Source organism: Cydia splendana, chromosome 9 (genome assembly GCF_910591565.1).
Source record: "Cydia splendana chromosome 9, ilCydSple1.2, whole genome shotgun sequence".
In the NCBI taxonomy this organism is placed as follows: domain Eukaryota; kingdom Metazoa; phylum Arthropoda; class Insecta; order Lepidoptera; family Tortricidae; genus Cydia; species Cydia splendana.
This window is the reverse complement of record NC_085968.1, coordinates 15,727,199-15,748,565: the sequence shown is the minus strand read 5'-3', so window position 1 is coordinate 15,748,565 and position 21,367 is coordinate 15,727,199. Positions and strand designations below refer to the sequence as shown.

At 37.5% G+C, this 21,367-nt stretch overlaps 3 protein-coding genes and 1 long non-coding RNA gene across 5 annotated transcripts in view; 1 reads left to right on the top strand and 3 right to left on the bottom strand.

Moving 5' to 3' along the window:
• LOC134793698 (constitutive coactivator of PPAR-gamma-like protein 1) overlaps nucleotides 1-15,418 on the top strand; it is a 29,610-nt gene extending 14,192 nt beyond the window's left edge. Inside the window, exons 16-20 of the mRNA XM_063765349.1 lie at nucleotides 90-281; nucleotides 11,380-11,552; nucleotides 12,084-12,172; nucleotides 12,246-12,373; nucleotides 12,500-15,418. Of these exons, the coding sequence (XP_063621419.1) occupies nucleotides 90-281; nucleotides 11,380-11,552; nucleotides 12,084-12,172; nucleotides 12,246-12,373; nucleotides 12,500-12,565 (648 nt within the window). The 3' untranslated portion in view covers nucleotides 12,566-15,418. The remainder of the gene's footprint in view (nucleotides 1-89; nucleotides 282-11,379; nucleotides 11,553-12,083; nucleotides 12,173-12,245; nucleotides 12,374-12,499) is intronic.
• Nucleotides 852-21,367, bottom strand: part of LOC134793710 (uncharacterized) — a 192,463-nt gene continuing 171,947 nt past the window's right edge. The window contains exon 2 of the long non-coding RNA XR_010144572.1: nucleotides 852-971. This is a non-coding gene — a long non-coding RNA (uncharacterized LOC134793710). The remainder of the gene's footprint in view (nucleotides 972-21,367) is intronic.
• Nucleotides 16,415-18,098, bottom strand: LOC134793661 (GPN-loop GTPase 2). 2 transcript variants are annotated; one of them, XM_063765306.1, is made up of 2 exons: nucleotides 17,935-18,098; nucleotides 16,415-17,765 (listed from the first exon to the last, which is right to left on the bottom strand). In XM_063765306.1, the coding sequence occupies exon 2, from the start codon at nucleotides 17,331-17,333 to the stop codon at nucleotides 16,443-16,445; it is 891 nt and encodes a 296-aa protein (XP_063621376.1). In that variant the 5' UTR covers nucleotides 17,334-17,765; nucleotides 17,935-18,098; the 3' UTR covers nucleotides 16,415-16,442. The 2 variants fall into 2 exon arrangements, with proteins under 2 accessions (XP_063621376.1, XP_063621377.1); XM_063765307.1 differs by having other exon boundaries at nucleotides 16,415-17,489; nucleotides 17,935-18,093.
• LOC134793626 (zinc finger protein 239-like) lies at nucleotides 19,168-21,043 on the bottom strand. Its single transcript, XM_063765251.1, has 2 exons — nucleotides 20,771-21,043; nucleotides 19,168-20,125 (listed from the first exon to the last, which is right to left on the bottom strand). Exons 1-2 carry the CDS (start codon nucleotides 20,952-20,954, stop codon nucleotides 19,230-19,232), a joined length of 1,080 nt encoding a protein of 359 aa, XP_063621321.1. The 5' UTR covers nucleotides 20,955-21,043; the 3' UTR covers nucleotides 19,168-19,229.

Below are 21,367 nucleotides of genomic sequence, written 5' to 3'. Positions count from 1 at the left end.
ACCGGGCACATTCGAAGCGTGAATTCCATGGCTTTCGAAGTGTACCGATGCGGGCGGTAACGGTTATGTAATGAGTCGTGTATTCGCAGGTGGAGCGCATGCGCAAGGCGATCCTGGAGGGGCTGGAGGTGGAGTGGGCGCTGCCGCCGCTGCCGCTGGTGGCGGGCGTGGTGGGCGGGCTGGGCTGGCGCGGACGGGCCCGCGGCGCGCGGCTGGAGATCGCGGGCGTCGTGGTGGGCCAGTGGGGCGCCGACTACCCGCAGCGCGCGCGCTACCCGCAGGTGACCAAACCACTGGCTCTAGCTCATTCCTCCGTGACTGTCCCCTTTGATGCGGTCCAGGACCTTATCGGTGTGGAATTACATTGTAACAAGCTCTCCTAATTTTAGACCGCTCGGGACCAATCTTCGCGTCGTTGTGCACCCACTCTCTGCTAGCATGGTGATGCCTGACCTGCTTATCTACGTAACCTAGGAAGATACTTCTTTCGAGCGAATGCGAATAATTGCTTAAATAATTTTAAGTAGTCTTCAAATAAATCCAAATATTGTAATGCATCATTTAGTACTTATAAATGATGCATCTAAAAAAAATTGATTTTGTAGATTAGAGCTAAATATTTATAGACCGCGGGCCAGGAACAGATTTCCATGACCAATCGCCCTATGATGAACCCTCATGGACGTCAGCTGCCGCTCCGTTGGTGGGTTGAGGATTACATGTTCATGCAAGTAGCTGACGGTCTTTCCACCGCTTTACAACCGGCTGACGATCTTTTTTATTTACCTATAAAAGCATCTAAACTATCATTTGACAGAGTATCAAACGGGAGGCGATGACTGAAAAAAAAATTACATTTTCATGTGATCAACTGACGGTCTTTCCACCGCGATACAACCGGCTGACTATTTTTTTAATTCACGATAGCATCTAAACTATCATCTGACAAAGTATCAAGCGGGAGGCGATGACTGGCGATATTTGCTCCTGGCCCGCGGTTTTAAAAGACCGCGTTTTGACTTTTTTTAACTGTCAGATTTAAATTTAATCGGATTAACGGGGCTCTCGGAACAACACGAATCGTGATTGAGAATAGTACAGCTATTAGCTTCGTGCCAATCCAAGCGCACCGTATGAACACCAGACGTTATCTCCCCATCATACTTAAGTATACTTAAGAGTGTTTTCACACTGTCCGATCCGATTTCGGATATAGGATCCTACATCCCTGTAGTCAGGGCGCGGGGCGCGCCCGGGCGTCGGTTTCAGCGGTCACGCACAAATAATATCGGTTCGACAGCTGACGGGGGGCTGAATTTATCGGAAGCGCCTTTCCGATATCGGATGTCAGAAGGTGCCTATGAGGAAAACAGCTGCAGGCTTAGAGGCTGCAGGAGATGCCATAAGGCATTAAGGTCGTCTTTTTTTGCATTATCTAACGTTTTATAGTAATAATGATTTATTAAATGCAGAAACACATAATTATATTATCATAATGCTCTTTATTTATTTTTCGTCTTAAGGTGGATGTGTAGGGCTGTCCTGCCGACTAGCCACCAAAAGATGGCGTGATTGTGCACAAATTGCGGATTATCACTATTTCTTTCAAAACCCAAACAATTTTCTAAGATGTGTTAATATTGGCGCAAACAATAAAAAATATTACGTCTAAATCGAAATATATTCCACTCAACAGTGTCTCATTTCATCAAAATCTGACAAAACTGCAAAATATTGCAATTTCATGCATTCACGCACACTACCATATCCCCCAGTGTCAGTCTTGTGACCATTAAGCCAAAACAGACTAGAGGTCGCTAGTACAGAAGATGGCTTTTCTGATTACTCTCATTAGCTAACTAGGGACAAAAGTGTAAACTAGATGGCGCGGTGTAAGAGATGATTTTTTTTGCAAGATTAATTTAAGGTAAAGGCGCATCCAGACGAACTGAATTTAGCACCAGAATGGGCGGATTGTCTATGGTCACGGACGGTATATTCTGTAAGGCCTCGACAGACCTTGCTACAAATACCGGAATGGAACGGAAATCACATGCAATTATCGGTGAGGTATATAGAGGTCCATACAATAAATTCGTGACCGTATGCAGACCTTTATTATTCTTTTTTGCTCGACGCTGCCTTCGACTGCCATACATTTGTTATACTACCTACATAAGCAATACCCACATTATATTCAATCCTGATAGTAAAAAAATCCTCCAAATATTTGTGGCTTTCCATTACAAATGGGTCCTTATACTTCAAGTGCAATAAGGTCCTTTCCAACTGAAATTCTTATAAAAAGGTTCTTATTGCACATGAAACATAAGGACCATTGCATTGTCTGAATGGAAAGCCACATTTGTATGGAAATTGTAGATTCCACTAAGTAGGTACGTCAAACCATGAAGTTATATTGTTTAAACTGGAGCGAGTTGTCAGTTTTTTTGCCATACTAATTTGAACCTTATCACCGAGACAGAATGTTGTTCGTACCAGACTAGAGAAAACGGTCCACATGAGATAGAAAAACCTGAGCCCTGTGTCTCACTCGCACATGTTGCCAATGTTAAAAAGATACCATTGTGATAGAAATTATATCAATATACTACTGAAATTCATTACCTTCTTATACTATTTTAGTGCTATATTCTAATTACAGTTCTGATATCTTTTAAGTAATTTGTTAATTATTATGATGTTAATATTATTAACTGATTAAGCCAAGCATGTGCGCAACAAAAAAAACAGTAAATTGAATATGGTAGAAATTGTAGTAACTTTGAATATTAATTGGTATCCCCAACTTGATGACGATTAGGGTCACCATGATGTCGGTACGATTTGGATCGGTCTTACAAAATTGTTATTTCCTACTTAATGTAAAAATAACTTTACCTAAATAGTATACTAATAAATAAATAAAGATATACTTATTTTGGCATGTTTAATTATTCGGTTCACGTAATGAGAGCTACATAATTGCCAAAAATTAAATCCGAAGTCCTTACATTACAGATTGGACATTACAGACTCATATTTTTATACATAGTATTTAATTACTGGAACGTTAATTCTAACTATTTATATATATGTAATCGATTCTATATAGGTTGGGCCGACATTTCCGTCAGTATACAAAAGCGGCAAATTTGAAAATGTTGTTTCAATTACAGATCTACGATGACGCTAACGCTTAAAGAATAGCTAAATTATGCAAAAGGGAAGTCATCACGTATATGAACACACCATGAGTATGATATTGATAGTGATAGGTATTTTGTTAAATTATGAATTATGAAGAGCATAAATAGTGTAGAATGCCGGTTTACACAGTTAAATGTAAGTTTTTATTTCGTCGTGTGCTAATATTTTATCATTTTAGTCAATAATCAAGATAATTTCGTGTAAAAACATAAATTGTTACGCTACGCTAGGGCTTCACAAAATGACTAGTATCGATAACCAGTGGGCATAGTAATAATATAAATTTATTTGCGTTGCAAGTGTTGAAAGTAGGAATTAAATTCGCAACGAGTGGTGATAAATTAAAACACGACCGAAGGCAGCGTTTTTAATCGATACGATTTGCGAATTACCAAGTACAACTACAACGTTTTACCCGACCCTAGATATTTGTCTCGCTCTCTCTTATAGCTGTCTTTGATAGAAATAGAAAATATTTATTTGGCGTACAAAAACATACCTACATTACGGTAAGTACACCATAAAGTTAACAATACAGTAAACATACACCAAATAGGATGCCGCTCAGCATAAGCAGTGTCTGTAAGACACTACGCTGGTTTTCACCCAATACGTACGATGGACGTACGGCGGACCACCTTCCTCACAATAAACCACGATCGCATTGATCGCGATCCAATACGCCCATCCCATCTGTAACAGCTTTTATAACGACTAAAAGCTTTATAACGACTAAATTAAGTAAGGTTGTGTGAAGCGTTTTACAGAAGAGAAAAAAACTATATCCATCTCTTTTCTGGGGCAATTATACTAGCATAGGGTAAATACAGTATGATTCTCTCTGATTATGCACGAATGAGAAAAGATCCTGGCCAAACTATACATTCCATCTTATGCTAATATCCCACATTCATATGACTTATGGTCACCCTAATTAGAAAGAGATGGAGGGCTCAGGTTTGACCTCTCATGTGGACACACTTTTTGGCCAGTGTACACTATCCAGTTTACTCTCTACGTCCGTGCGTCAAACACGTACAAGTGAAGTACTAAAACGTGACGTAATGGAACGGACATCTCGGGACATTTTTTTAAGTGGTAGTACGGAATGCTGACGGTGTAGAATGAGCCCAAAAATGTGCATGGACACAAAGTTAAATTTCAATGCAGAACTGAAATATTCATGTTTTAGTTTAGGGGAAAGTACCTACCTAACCTAATGCAAGCTTTAAACACACACACTTTTTTATACTAAGATTTAAGCGTATACTTGCACGAACAATGGATACCAGCAATCAGCTGTACGGCATACGGCCGCTTTTATGTATGACATATACAGGTTGTTTTTTCAGTCGCCATTGAAGGAAAATATGAATCTATAGAGGATAACGGGCGTCTGAATCCAAACGGCAACGACAGTTTCCTGTTATCGTCTATAGATTCGTATTTCCCTTCAATGGTCACTGAAAAAACATTCTGTATGTCATACATAAAAGTGGCCTTATACCGTACCGCTAATATAATTTCTGGTATCCATTGTTCGTGCAGGCGCACGGTGCACGTGCATGCTAAAAAAGTGACGTACTCAGAAAGTGACGAACTCCGAATGTGACGTCTTCAGAAAGTGGCGTTCTCAGAAAGTGACGTACTCAGAATGTGACGACCACAGAAAGTGACAAACCCAGAATGTGACGTCCTCAGACAGTGACGTCCTCAGAAAGTGACCTAGCTCGAAAGTGACCTCGTAAGAAAGTGACATACTCCGCCTAAACCCTTCCGACGGTAGTGCGATGGCCTTGTATACACGAGCAGTAATAGTTTTGAATACTATTTCTTCCAATAACAACACACAACACTAAGGGCCAGTTGCACCAACCACATTTGACAGACTGATCAACGTCAGCCGGCGCGCCCCGGCGCCTTACTATGAAACTTTCCATACATCAAAAATTAGCGAACTCTTTAACGGTACGAACAGTTTGGTGCAACTGACCCTAACACTATCTCGTACACATACTGTTGAATAACTTTTTTCTGCCGGTTGATACATAAAAAAAATTACATATTTAAAAAAGTGAGATTAAATTCTCTATTTTAAAACTAGTTTGGTCTCTGTACGGGAAAGTTCATAAAGCGGGTCAAAAACGCCCAATGACCTTTGACGTTTCCGCGATTCTGGAGGTCCTCTTGAACGATTTCGACAAGTTATGATTATGACTTAGATATCCAAGTCACATCTAGTCGATATCTAATGTAGATCTAGTTGATCTCTAAATCGTTGCAAGATCTTGTGATTATCTCGAAATCCGAATAGGCCTGTTACTTCCCGATTTCCGATTGAGCTGAAATTTTGCATTCATATGTAACTTGGAGGTTATTCCCACAGTTACCACCATGTTGTTACCACCATCGAACTTTCCGTTTTGGTTTCTTGTGAACAATATGATAAATAATTATTAAAGCGGCAGCTGCACGACGACGTACGTCCATGGTTCCTGAGTACAAACTGGTCGATCGTCGGATTGCTTGCCGCGCGCGGCTGCCGCGCTATAATTCAAGATGGTGCCAAAAATGGCTCGCGAGCCAAAATACAGATTTGCCGCGGTCGAACAATGCTTGCGCGGCCGCCGCGCGATATCGAGACGCGGCTTAAGAAAAAGTGACCAAGGCCTCCAGTGCCCCGGGGTGGAATCGAACCAGCGTCCTCTGCTAGGTCACGGCGGCAAGGGCGAATTTTTCTATGTACAGTCGACGTCTTTGATATGTTTACATTTTTCGGTTTATTACAAGGGAGTAAGGTGCAAACATGTAAACATATCTTTGACGTCGACTGTATGTACATATTATTATATATTTTAATGTTTGTTATTACCTATTTTAATTTGTTTGACATGCCTAGAATTAATTTGTTATTTTAGAATAAGAATTGCTGTGCCCTTACAGGGTTCATGTCACTGTACTCGAAATTGTATTGTAACACCTTTATGTAGCAACATGGAAATGCAATACACAATAAACAATGATGATCGGCCTAGCCTAGTCAAAAAGAATCTGAAGTAGATATGCATGATGCAGTTTGCAGGACAGGACCAGGTGCAAAAAAATATAAAGAATTAAATACGAATGTCACACATCGTGACAAACCATAAACGTTTATCGATTATATTATATATTCCTATACATATTTATACTCGCGCACGAAGGGTTCCGTACCATTAGGCCGCCGCCCCACTGCAGCGCACGCTATGTACACGACCCACGTTCCTATTAGTAGGAGATCCCACATATATGGTCGACCTTCACCAACCTGTCTGACGGATGAAACTATGAAAATATGAAAGAAAATATGTTCCAGAACATAAATAAGGGGTCATCCATTAATTACATCACACGTTTAGGAGGAGGGAGGGGGTCAAGAAAATGTGACATGTTGTGACAAGGGGGAGGAGTCACAAACTTTGTGACGTCACTTTAACTTCATCAGTAACCGAAAATTTATTTAAATTATTTTATACGCCAATATACATTTAAATAACAAGTCTTAGAAACGATAATCGTTTTTATTCGTTTAATTTTATTTCTTAATCAGTTTTGGGTTATAAAATTACTAATATTTCTTTTGTCAAAAATATTTTGATAAAATATTAAATAAATATTTGCCGATTTCGTTGATGTGACGTCACACCAGGGGGGAGGGGTTTGCCAAATGTGACCAAGTGTGACAAGGAGGGGGGGAGGGGTAAAAAAACCTAGAAATTCGTGTGACGTAATTAATGGATGACCCGTAAATAGGGTTGCCTAAAGAAATATGGTCAAGGCTATTTTTAATAAACTTTTGAAAAAAAAATTTTTTTCGTCAAATTTCACCGATTTGTCTGACGAACGAAATAAGTTTCAATGGAAAGTATACAACTTGTACAACATAAATAAACTAGGTTGCCTATCTTTTTCCGGTCACTATTATGTGGTTGCCGTGTTTAAAGAGGTGATTTTATATCGATAATTGCACTCATCTATCTGACGCTTGAATTATACATCAAAATGATGGCAATTTTATTGCAAATACAATGGTATAGGGTTGCCTGCGAAAATCCGGTCACAAATAAGGGTTGCCAGGATTTTAAATAAAATAAGAAGGGAAGACTTTATCGATAACTCATAAACGGCTTAACTGATCAAGTTTGTTTTAATTTTATTTGAATGAGTTTTTTAGGCACTATTTTCATGATTTTTTTCATATTTTTTGTTTATATATATTATATTGTTTGCATATTTATCCAACGACATGTCACACTATGGGATTGAAGCGAAAAAAATGGATACATACATTTTTTTATTTTTCTTCGGTTGATACCTATGTTGTGATATGTCATTTGATATGAATTTTAAAATGAATAAGGTTCTTCAAAAATTTTTTTTTGCTAAAGTGAATATTTTAGGAAATAATCGCTTCGAAAGAAACAAAATGTATGTGAGGATTTTTTTTTTCGTTTCAACCCTATGGTGTGGGGTGTCGTTGGATAGGTCTTCCAAAATTAATAGGGGTTTTGGAAGAACATTTTTGATTAAGTGAATATTTTCGGAAATAATCGCTTTGAAAGAAACAAAATGTGTGTGACAATTTTTTTATCGTTTCAAACATATAGTGTGGGGTGTCGTTGGATAGACCATTCAAAATAAATAGGGGTATATAAACAACATTTTTTGATAAAGTGAATCATTTCGGAAACAATCGTTTAGAAAGAAAAAAAATGGCTTTTCCTTCTAACTTTTGAACCATTGGTCCAAAAAATATGAAAAAAATCATGCCTAAAGAACTCATTCAAATAAAATTAAAACAAACTTGCTTAGTTAAGCCGTTTATGAGTTATCGCTAAAAGTCCTTCCTTCTTATTTTATTTAAAAGCCTGGCAACCCATATTTTTGACCGGATTTTTGCAGGCAACCCTATACCATTCTATTTGCAATAAAATTACCATCATTTTGATGTATAATTCAAGCTTCAGACAGATGAGTGCAATTATCGATATAAAATCACCTCTTTAAACACGGCAACCACATAATAGTGATCGGAAAAAGATAGGCAACCTAGTTGATTTATGTTGTACAAGTTGTATACTTTCCATTGAAACTTATCTCGATCGTCAGACAAATCGGTGAAATTTGACGAAAAAATGTTTTTTCAAAAATTTATTAAAAATAGCCATGACCATATTTCTTTAGGCAACCCTATTTATTTATGTTCTGGAACATATTTTCTTTCATAAAATATAAGTTTCATCCATCAGACGTATTGGTGAAGGTCGACCATATATGTGGGATCTTAGACCATATACAAAATTTAGTGGGCTTGCCCACGGTTTGTATTAAAACGTGGGCCGTGGATGTAGCGTGCGCAGAAGTGGGGCGCCGGCCTTAAGCAAAAAACGGAAAAAGAATCACGTTTGTTGTATGGGACCCACTTAAGTATTTATTATATTCTGTTTTTAGTATTTGTTGTTATAACGGCAACAGAAATACCCGGAATGGTGGTGTGGTCTGGCCTAGTGGGTAGTGACCCTGCCTATGAAGCCGATGGTCCCGGGTTCGAATCCTGGTAAGGGCATTTATTTGTATGATGATACAGATATTTGTTCCTGAGTCATGGTTGTTTTCTACGTATTTAAGTATTTATATATTATATATATCGTTGTCTGAGTAGGTACCCACAACACAAGCCTTCTTGAGCTTACCGTGGGGCTTAGTCAATTTGTGTAAAAATGTCCTATAAATGTCCTATAATATTAAATACATAATTTGTATGAAAATTTCAACTGTCGGACGACAACGGAAGACGGACGGACGATCAAACGGACAGCGGAGTCTTAGTCTTCGCCGTATTCCTTGAAAGGGGTTATTCTATGGGTCATTTGAAATGATTTAAGTCCAGTCAACCAGGGGTCAAAACTCATTGGTTTTCAAGTTATATGAGTTTTTAGTTTTTTGTTTACAAAACCCGCCTTTCGACTAAAAAGTGGTAATTGTGAAAAAACTACTCAAATTTGGACGTAAAAAAACATTCACCTAATAGCCAATAAACTACTGATTACGTGAAATAAAAAAAGATTGCCAAAACTTTCCAAAATTTTCAAAAAAAAAGGATTTGAAGTCACAATGTTTTTGTAATTTTCCCCAAACTTTGTAACATTTTAAGGCATTACTTTAAAAAAAAGTATGACACTTTGCGTACAAAATACAGAAATGAGTTCCTCAGCTTTCCAAAAAAGTACGAATGTCGACATGTTCTCTTAAACTTTTTAAAATAATAATAATAATAGCAGAGCAGGTAGGTACCGAAGACAAAAAATGCTTACGTAGAAACTAATTACCGTAATGACTTGACATGTATTAGGTACTTACCGAAAATGTAAAATAAGTTTATGGCAAAAATTTCATTTTTGGTACAAGCTTTTATCGCTGACTATACTTTTCTTACGACAGACAACTAATACTCATTATAAATTCTAAAAACCCCTAACACAATTAGGTTGCGTTGTTTCATCACAGAGTTCCTATGGCCACCTCCTGTCTCCATCATCAGATCAGTTCGACAGTACCATATTATTGTATTGTCATCAGGCGGCTTAGCACGGTCGTGTTTTTATCCCTTGTCACCATGCCTGTCACGTTCTAACAAGTATGTAAGTGCGAAAGGGACGCGCATAGTGATAGTCGATAAAAATGGAACCGTGCTGAGCCCGCAGAACTACATACAGCTGTAAATTTTCATGACGCTACGATCCTTGGAAGATGGTTAAATTAGTTACCTTAGATTCCATTACATAGTTAGTTACATACAGGTCGAGAGTTCCTATGGCCACCTCCTGTCTCCATCATCAGATCAGTTCGACAGTACCATATTATTGTATTGTCATCAGAACTACATACAGCTGCCAATTTTCATGACGCTACAATCCTTGGAAGATGGTTAAATTAGTTACCTTAGATTCCATTAAGTACATAGTTAGTTACATACAGGTCGACCTAATAAAAGCCTGTTAATGAGTTTTAGTTTAGGCGTCCGTATAAATAAATCCAGCGAGTAAACCACAACCACAATACTCTTGCGTACAATAGTCTAATTTACGGTGAACGGGAAAAAAATAGAGCGGTAGGTAGGTAGTTTAAAAAAACGTATGCAGAAAAACGCACAGCTTATCTATGGAATAAGTACCCTTCACACTCTCGCGGACTTAATAATAATTTATTATAAATGTTATGATCTTATAAATTTGTAAAATCAATGAAAATTCATTTATAATTTATGAATATATAATTTTTATTTAAAATCATTGAAAAATTATCACCTTACTACCAATCCCAGTTTTGAACTGATAATTGATTAACGAAAATTCCTAGAAACCCTTAGAAAGCAAATCTGGCCTGACCTCCGATTAGGTAGTTACATGTACTAATGTAGGGATCAAATTTTAACGGAAATGGTTTGTAAGCTAAACTATTACAACATATTTTGTGAATTATATACCCTTACGTTATTACCATCTATTGAGTAAATTAGACACTACTTAGTTAGGTCACCTGTGTTAAAGTGACATCTATGTTGGTTATTATTAAACTGAATCTCGCCATCTTGTTTTACATGGATAGTGTAAAGATCACTCACACAAACAAGCGCTTAACTAAAATCTTCGCATTTTTCAAATGGTTTTTAATTAAAAATATTGAATAATTGGTCATTATTTTTAACTTGGCGACGATAGACGATTATGCACTACCTAAACATCAAGGTTGTAAGTGCTGTAAATCTACGTATTAAGAGAAAATTGACCAATAAAATTGTATGAAATTCGCATAAGGAGAACCACCTTAAGTTAGCTTATTTATAATATGAATATAAAACTAAAATATAAAAACACTTACAAAACGATAAAAAATACATATAAACACATTATAAAAAACCTAACCTAGGGTGCCGCCAGCAGCGGGGCAAGGCCCAAGCTCAAGCTACCGGTGGTCAGGGCTGCAGAGAGAGAGGAACCGGCGGACTATCCGCGCCGTGTCCAAGATAATATCATGATTATAATTATTTTGTTTACATTTTAGTTCCTTCCGACATCCGATATCGGATCAGATAATGTGAAAACGCGCTAAATGTGTGTATATGTACAGGCGGCGCACTACGTGGGCTACACGCCGCCGGTGCGCAACGCGTACGGCGTGCGCGGCGGGCGCGGCTGGCGGGGCCGCGGCGGCGGCGGCGCGCGCGGCCGCGGCGCGCCGCGCCCGCCGCGCCGCCGCGCGCACGACGAGCCCGCCAAGCCCGCCACGCTCTCCGTCAACGGGTAACTAACTATCCACTAACGCGCTCTACGTTGCTGTAGCTCTCGGCGGTAACTATTTTAAAAATAATATAGTTCCTTGAAAATTGTCAAACGCGTGAGTGGCTATCGCACCCGAGACCCGCTCCAGGCGACCGGCCAATGGGGAAGGCGATTTCCTTTAATAAAATCATTGACATAAAATATCATTAGCGCGCCGCCTCGGCCGAGGCACATCTACACTGGCCGTTTTATGCGCGAGGAAATTGCTCTGTGTGGACCCGGCTATTAACGCATAGACTCGTACAAAATTCACCAAATATATGGCTCATAATTATAACGGTACCGGAGTAGATACATCGATGAAGTCGTATACGAGATTCGATCACAACAACTCGGGCATAAAAAAATTCTCAAACCTTCGACTTCCGAAAAATTAACGAGAACCTGAGCTTCGGCAACCACACTACTTCGGTTTGAGTAGTTTATTATTAAAAATAATATTTTTTTGGTGTCCACGTTAGGTAAACTAATGTTCCCTTTTATATGTTACAGTAAAACAGTGCGTCCCGAAGACCTGGGGTCCCAGGCCGAGGAAGGCAGCCCACACGGGGAGGAATCCGCTCCCGACAACGATAACGAAGGTCTGCTGTTATTCCCTATAACATCACACGTTTTACTATAGTACATGTTGTTAATTAGTCATTCCCCTTTTAGGAGCACAGCCGATGCGAACGAAGACTGCTAAAAATGCCAAGAAAAATGTAGGAAAAGGTAAAAAGAAGAATTCCATCCCGAAGACTGAAGTAGCGCAGACGTTGGAGGCCAATGGACCACTCGACAAGGTGACCGCTGAATAGATACTTGACCACCACCTACCGACTACAACAGGACTTTCCACAAAGCTTTCCTCTATTCCCTTTTTTTCTTCAAGTTTGAAACATTTAACTCAGCCAGTTGATATATTTTAGATGGAGACGGGCCATAATTCGGACAAAGAGCATATTGGTCAAGGTGACGCCCCAGTTTCTAATTAGTACTAAAAAGTAGTTTTTTTTACTTTCTGAAACTGTACCGGAGGTAAAGTCTATTTTATTTTGTTAGCCATTTATACTCTAGTAGTTGTTAGATGCCTCTTTTGTAATTAGCTTTGTTGTCCGCTCCGCCGCGCACGGCGGCGGCAGAGTACGGCGGATCAGTTGCAACACGCGGTCGTATGCCGTTTTCATTGTTGGTTTTTAGTGGTAGCATTTGCGTTCATTTGTAGGGGAAAGCTTTCCAGTAATATAATTCGTACATACGCGTATGTAGTAGTTTGCACAAATAACATTTATAATAATATCATTTGTGTGTTCTACTAACGTTCCGTTCCTTATCATTATTATCAATAAAAGTAACATCCGGGACATTTTGGGAATTAACAAATTACGTCTAAATATTGTTGTTATAATGTAGCACGTGTGGTTGCATAATAATTGTGAATCAGATAAATAATAACACCTCGTATCGATGTTGTTATTGTCTGAGCCCGGGCGGCTCAAGCGCGTCAAGTATACGTGCCTCAAGACCTATAAGACTTCCCAATAAGAGACTGATTTTATATTACGTTGATTGTCACATAATGTGTACAATTAATTATAATATTAATAACAAGAGACATGATCGAGGCGACCGCCTCCCTAAACCCTAATAAGACGAAGAGTGCCTCTTTGGATATTTTGTTATATGCTGTAAGTGAACACTCCTGTATCAGATACGCATGCTCGACGTTACCGGAGCAAATAACAAAGTGCCCAAAGGGAGTAGGTTTTGTTACATGCTAGTATTAATATCTGTGAGATAGACAAACCTCGAAAGCACCCGTTAATTGACAAGTGATAATTAGAAAATATATATTAATAAATTAACATGTTCATTGTTAAGTCACGTTTGATTAAAAGTGAGATGACTTAGTAAATAATATGTTTTGATTTTAAGCATATAAAGTACTGAGTCAGCATTATTTATTTACATATAGTAATATTTACAATTTACCAAATTATTATTTTTATTTTTTGGCTAGGTTTAGTCGATGTTATCTGTATGGTAAATGGAAGCGCTTAAAGTGATAGAGGCTTCCTTCACCTATTCCTCTCTGAGAGAACAAAGGACAGCTTATTTAGGCCAAGAGCAACTAATTGTAATTATAAATTAGGGTTTATACGGAGTAGTAGTTTTGGTTAATGCAACGTGATACCTGTTTAAGACCCAGGTGTCTAGTTGATCCCGGTTACTCGCTAGATAACATGGACTAAATCTGCTATTTTCAGACTTGTTTTCGGTATTTCATGAAACGTTATTTAGGCGTAATTGGGATGGTTGAGTGTTGTTGTTGGGAACTGTGTGTTGTATTGTTATTATGCTGTATTGTTGGCCGCACACGGCTTATTGCGAACTGTAATACCATAATAGAGGGAGGGTTGAAATTTTAGAATAGAAATTGCATTTATTGAATGATGGTTGGTGCTTTAGGATTCGTGGGACTGCCTGAAACGAGTCTGAAACTCATAGACTTAAGTCTTATAATAGACGTTTAAATGAAACTGAAAGAACATTCGCATGTTGACTTTTCCTCATCCTATAGGGTATTATTTCAATAGGAAATTTTAGATTGTTAGTGATATATTTATACGCATTTTTGGGATCTCAATGTTGCGAATGTTCTTCACTTTATATGTATTTTTGTAAATTTGTTATAATGTTATACTTAATGTAGCTGGAATGACTAACAAGGATATTTGAGACAAAGTCTTGCTAAGATACTCGATTGGCGGCACAACTGTCGCGACGTATTGAACAGTTACATTCCATTTCGAGTCTACTCGTGAACATTCGAGGGACAGTTCGCGCCGGTCGAGAATGGAACCAAATGAAGACTTTACAATTTTTGGAACGCTTTTACCCTGGCCAGAAGACAAAATATGTTGCAACAATACATATAATTGATTTTATCAATCGAAACATGAGCAGAACTCGAGTGCAGAGCACACGTATAAGTAGCCACTGCGCTGTTCCAAGTAATTGCCAATCAAAGTAATGTAACTATAATGCATCTGACTTCGAGCCGCGGGCGGCCCAGTGGCCGGCGGCCGGCGAGCCCGGCACGCCCGCTCCCGCGGCGACTCGCTAGCGTCGCACCAGGCGACTACGACATATTATATATTTAAACATATATTATTGCTTGCTTATTAAACACGAATGTGTAGCGTTTAGAATTTTAACTTCAATGTATTTTCATTTCTTTAAGAATTATGTGTAACAGCATAAAGCATGTTATAGAGGATTAAAATAACATTTCAACGGTTTCATAACGAAAAGGCAGACAGCTTTTGGATCGTGTACGTTCCGAGTGAATTTTATAAGTCGATCGACGTTTCGCTTGCCTTTGGAGTTATTAAACCGTTTTTCGTGCTCTTTAAATAAATATACTTTGTCGTCACATACATACTTTAAAGTATAATAGTTCATTAGTGGTGATTCAAAGCAGTAGACTTTATTTTTCTCTTTTTAAAACCATTATTCACTATAGTTTTAGATTATCCAACAATATTATAACATTTACTACATTATAAACTTGTTTGCCGACGATAGTCACTTAATATTGTCAACATAATTGTAATCAAAATATATTAGAATACTTGTGGTAATACATAACATTTTCGTAACTGAACTGTAGCAAACGTGGAACTGTGGCTTTTTTGAAAACACTTATAACTTAGAATGTAACCTAATAAAGAGAATTCTTTAAAAACGTTCATTACTATTTTAGTTTGGACACAAAAAATATTGGATGAATTTAAATTGTAAACAGTTGTACTTGTCTTCAAATAAAACGTTCCATCATTATGAAATTGTTTTATTCATTCACTGAGATTTAAACGCTTATGGATTTCGGTGACAGTGGTTCCTTCGACATTAGCTATGTAATTGATTACTATTTGAGCAGCGTCTTTGACGTCATTATATTGGTGTAGCAGGTGTACTCTGATGGCTTTCTCGCCCCCATCGAGCAAGTTGTCTAGTTCTAATTCAACTTTGGAAAGCTTCTCATATAAATCTTGTTTATTTTTGGATGTCATCTGAAAGTAAGAATTACCTATATTAACTTGAATAATCCCTAAATCGATAGGCATTGAGTAATTTGTACGCAAATAATCTCGGTACATATTTCGTGCAGTGCCAGTGCAACATAATTGACCGAGCGTTAGCGAAGGTCTCCGTTTCAGCTTGGGCAAAAATGCTTTCGTATGTCCAGATGTTCTCTTTGATGTACAATCGACGACAAAGATAGCTATTTGTACCGCATAATAATGGAATAAGATTTGTATACCTACCTACTACTTATGGTAAAGTGCCTTATCAAACTAATGTACCTACGACTTTAGCGGCCGAGCCGATTAGTTCTTTATACTAGGTCCTAGGTCCCCATTAAAATATGACTGCTATATTTTCTTTCAAGAAGCTTAAAATTCCTATGATTTATTTTTATTTCATATCATGTCTGTGACAAACAAGCATACAGCCCACCTGATAGCCTAAGGACCCAAAAAACGCCAGGGCTGTCTCATGCGTGTTGTTGGTTGGTTGTTGGCATTCATACATAATACTCGTAGTATGTTTCGATGCTTGCTAAGCCATGTGGCTTGGCTTGGTTGTGCAGCCCTCATAATGCTCAATGGAAGAGTTTGTCTGAAAAATACTGCTGCAGGAAGAAAAATCCTTCGACTTGCAGGATACGTCATGCATTTCTGGAGCAGCCCTCAGAAACTTTATGCACAGAATACATTGTGTACAAATTACTAAAAATATCAAGGTATTAAAATTATATAAATATTGAAACACTAAGATTTAAGAAGTAGACATTTTATTCAATAATCATTCTATTTCTGTTGTTTCACCAACTCCCATTGCACAAGCTAACATACTGTTTATGTGCCTGCCCTCTTCCGCTTTGAAAACATGCCCATTGGCCTTATCAACTAAATTCTTCACTTTGACCAAACTCTCGCCTTTCAACATGTCCACAAGTTGAAATGATACTAAACTGTAATCTTCAATTATGGAAACTAAAGCTTCATTTAATTTTTTGTACTTTTTAGTAAATGCATCAGTATCTAGACAATCAACTAAATAGTTTAGATCCAACACATCAGTGTAAAAGTCTATACCAAATTGCAATTTATCCATGTGTTTCTTAAGAAGGTCTATCTTAGTTAACAAATTAATATGTGGAAGTCCTATTTTTAACATGGCACTTAATGACAACATTAATGCAGAGATAAATTTTCCTGCATCTGAGCAGTGATGAGAATCAACCAAGTGCACAACACACAATTGAAGGTTGCTTTGTTCAGATAACTTGGAAAATATGTTTGGTAGGCTTTTATGGTGGCAGTACAATTCTACCTGTCCAGGCATATCAAATATGAAATTAGTTGAGTTTTCTCCTTCAATTTGATTTAACAGCCAGTCTATGTTTTGCTCTAAAAATTCCATGCAATACAGTAATGCTCCATTAGGTCCCAAGTTGTACTGATCCATAACTTCTTCAAGGACTATGAGTTGTCTGATGTCTATATCTGGCTCATAAGACATAAGTTCATTAGCAGGGTCTAAGTTGACAATCACCACTTTTCTTCCTAACTTACGCAACAACTGAGACATTTTACAGCAATATGTTGTCTTGCCCGCACCAGGCGGACCCAACACCAGTTGACCATAATACTTGTGGACAGGCTTAAATCTCTTAATGCTTGTTAAAGACATTCTAATTACCCTGATCCCTCCTAAGATCTTGTATGATATCCACACAGGCCTTTAAAGTCTCAATGTCATAGGACCTCAGGTTGATGAAGATGTTCAGTGGTTTGGTTATTTTGATGGCCTCTGCCAGGAACCTTGCTGATACTTGTTGCTCCTCTCCTGTAGCACCAAAAATAACGTTTGTTGTATAAATATCACTACTCCCAAGGGGATTATGCACTTCATCTTTCTGTACTGTTAACATGCTGCCAATTTTTTGGTATTGTGATAATATGAGCAATGTTTTATCTGTGTACTCGGCAAGAACTACTTCCGTGGGCACATCGTCAATATCTGCAGCGATTGATTTGAATAGCAACTGTTGACTGTCTTTTTCTGGATGTTTGATAGTTAAGTTCTTCATGACATCAAGCAGCTCCATAACGACACTGATATCTAGAATTTTAAACCGCGTCAGATTTTTGCCAAGGCTACAATAATTCAAATGAATTGTAAACGAATATTAAGAGTACAACGAAAGTTAAAGTTTAGGGACGTGAACTTAAAAAGTAAGTTAAATTATAAAATGGCACATAAAGTATACAATAAATCAATGTGTACACACCTGAAATCGATTAGATTCTCTTTATATGTATGTACTTCTCAACGATGAGAAAATTGAGAAAGTTGAAAGAAGCCGCAGATGAAATTCTTTCCTCAAGCGAAGCAGAAGGTTTATTATTTTGTTGTATGAAAAGAAATGAATGAAACGAAACGAATATCGGTGATCGTGCGAAACGAGTTGTCAATTTTGACAACTCTAAGGCACAGATAGCACAAAGGTATAAGTTTGAGTAAACCTTCGCAAGCTCTTGCACATTGCGCATATGTTGCGCATGAAGCGTGAGCATGTTAAGCAAATGATGACGCGCGGACATTTCGCAATCGCAACCCACTGGGCTTCTACTAATATTAAGCCCGCGAGTGTGGAGCAGACTTTACAAATCCAAGGCGAAAGTCTGTCTATTACATCTTCATCTTAAACCGATTTAGATAGTTGAGAAACCGAGATAATTAAGACCCGGGAAAGGGACATATGATAGTTATTACCAATCATCATCATTATTCCACCCACTCAGACGAAGTGGATAAATACTAGATCCGAATGGGATGATCTTATGGAACTTTATACCTTGTTCCCCAAGCGTAGTCACTGTCAATGCGGTGGAATGAGATCGAATTATCTAACTCTTAATATTTCTTAACGCATAATTGTGTCATTTACTGATGAGTGATTTGATTACTTTAATCAACACAACTTAACTTCTATTAAACTAAAATGTGCTTTGAAAGCCGCATTTCGCAGCGAACAGGGGAATGAAATGATATAAACTATAAAAACATTTATTAAACTCATTGGATCGCGTTTTATACAGACATTCGACCAGTAATTGCTGTTAGCCTCTCTTTCTAGCATATTTCTTAGACAGACTACGAGTGTCTGTTGCTGTAGACCCGTTAATATCATACGAGTCTGAGTAGTCTCGGAGTTTGTTATATTTAAGTTACATATAATTAATAACACAACATGTTACCTAACATTGTACTTGAAGTTAACAGAAACTTGACGGCTTCTTATTACAATTTCAATCCTTTTGTTTAAAATTTAAGGTCCACAGTGAACATATTTATTTACCACCAGCTCAAAAATTACAATTATACAATTGTCCCAAGGGTTGTTTGGTAGAGTTCACTTCTTAGCAATAAGACTGCCTATTGTTTGCCTATATCTGTAATCAAATTGTTTTTTCTGAACCCGTTTCTTTCATTGAGATGTACAAAAAAGCGTTTTCTATCCATCTATCTATTTAAATTTACCAAAAATATGTGTAGACATGATTGCGTAAAACATAAAATTAATTAATTTTTTTTAGTCATGTGGATTTTTAAATGCTTCTTGCAATCTTGTTTATCCACAAACCTTTTATTACAAATTTCGCACGCAAAAGGTCTCTCATTATTGTGGGCTCGTATATGGGGGACTAAATAATACTTGCGGTTAAAACTTTTTTTACAAATGTCACATGAATAGGGTCTGTCCCCAGTGTGGGTTCTTAGGTGTCTTCTCAATTCACTTTTATTAGGCCACCGCTTACTACAAAATTGGCATTCAAATTCCCACTGTTTTTCATCTGTATGTGAGCATATCATATGTGCATCTAAATTCTGTTTACAAGTGAATCTTTTTGAGCACATATTACAGCGGTATGGCTTGGCTCCTGAGTGACTTCTTTTGTGTCTATTTAGATTTACTTTTTCTGTAAACCTCTTATCGCAAAGATCACAAGTAAAAGGTTTTTCCCCGGTATGGGTTCGCTCATGATTTGTTAGTAAATATTTTGAGTTAAATGCCTTTTCACAGAATTCACATTTAAATGGCTTCTCAATATGTGTTTGCCTGTGTTTACAATAAGTATGGGAACTTGTAAACTGCATGCGGCAAATTTTACAAGTAATAATTTCTTTACTTTGCTTTATTGTTTTCTTTGTGGTAGATTTGTCTATATCATGAGTAAGCATGTGCTTAGCAAGACTTGAATTATTGTCAAATATTTTCTGGCAGATTCTGCATTTAAGAAAATCTTTGTTAATAACAAATTCCTCCAAAGTTGGACTTGAGCATGATTCCTTGGTAATACATACTTCTATCTGGCTACCATGGCTAGTAACAATATTACTATCTGCAGTAGCTTCGAATTCTGCATCAACAATTGCAATTGATTCTTTCTTAATAGTTCCCTCTGTTAGATTTGCCACTGTAAGAAAAAATTACTTTTAGAAACCATATAAGTTTTTAGTAGAGATTGAACATAATACTAATTAATATAATGGTATAATACTACATAATAATAATACCAGTAGGTATTAGTTTTATACAGTCAGCAGCAAAAGTTGCTAAGCGGGCGAGGTGTTCAAAATAACCTTGACACACTTTTACTCTCTTAACAATAAAGTCGCGTCAAGATCATTTTGAACACCTCGCCCGCTTAGTAACTTCTGCTGCTGACTGTATAAATAAACAGGTATACATTTTTCTGATGTTAATGTTTAAATTTGCGGTTTATTCAGCAAAATACATAATTTTAATAACAAAACTTCGAGAGACACAGACATTAAATATATACACACACATGCACAGACTGACACATATACAGATATATACACAGACATATTAATACGTGAGTGACCCTTTCTTTATATATTTAAAATAAATAATATAGAAGAAATATTGCACATGCAGGGAGATAAATTTATTTCTAAGTTACAATCTCCGCCAAGCCAGCAGAAAATAAGGGATTTTAAAAGTTGCAAATGATGGCCATTTTTATATTAGGTATTTTAATTAAAAATGTATAAAAGTAATTATTATTAATTTGGCACTAGTTGCTAACAATGCTAACCTTCTATGTCTAAATTTTCTAACGGTTCAACCTTGACATGTACATCATACAGGTCTGGACGGCAAGCTATCGGTCCGGTAGGATCCTCGGTCTCATACTCTGGTTCTGGTTCTCCTTTTATCGGCACTGTGGTCACAAAAGGTTTGGCCTCGTCGTCACTCTCTGAGTGCAGTAAAAACTCCATGATTGACGAGGTTTTAGGAAATATTAGTCATATTCCTGAATTAATAATGTCGAGTGATTTCACAATTTCTGGCTTAAAAGATTTAAGGTAGTCACAAAGAACTGGAAACTCTGAAGCCGCTGTTATCAAATCAAGAAAACAAGTGAAAACCATGTGAAAACATCAAACAAAACAAGCAACACGATGACAAGAAAACAATTCATTTGACAGTGACAGACATGCAATATTGCCAGATCATTAGTGGTATCCAGACGGGACTGATCAAATCGGTTGATTTGATCAGGAATGAAATTGGCATCAATGTCCAATTTTAGATTTATGGTGATATTAGAGCCCTCTAAATTGAAAAAAAATTACCCAGAACGAAAATACTGGCCTCACAAATTGGTATTCTTGCGTCCGCACCTCATTTT

What these genes read in the sequence shown, in the direction of transcription:
- LOC134793661 (XM_063765306.1), bottom strand. Translation starts at nt 17,333, where the DNA reads ATGTCTTTAACAAGCATTAAGAGATTTAAGCCTGTCCACAAGTATTAT.
- LOC134793626 (XM_063765251.1), bottom strand. Translation starts at nt 20,954, where the DNA reads ATGGAGTTTTTACTGCACTCAGAGAGTGACGACGAGGCCAAACCTTTT. An exon ending in AGAAAATTTAGACATAGAAG is followed by an intron (nt 20,126 to 20,770) that starts GTTAGCATTGTT and finishes TTTTTCTTACAG; the next exon opens with TGGCAAATCTAACAGAGGGA.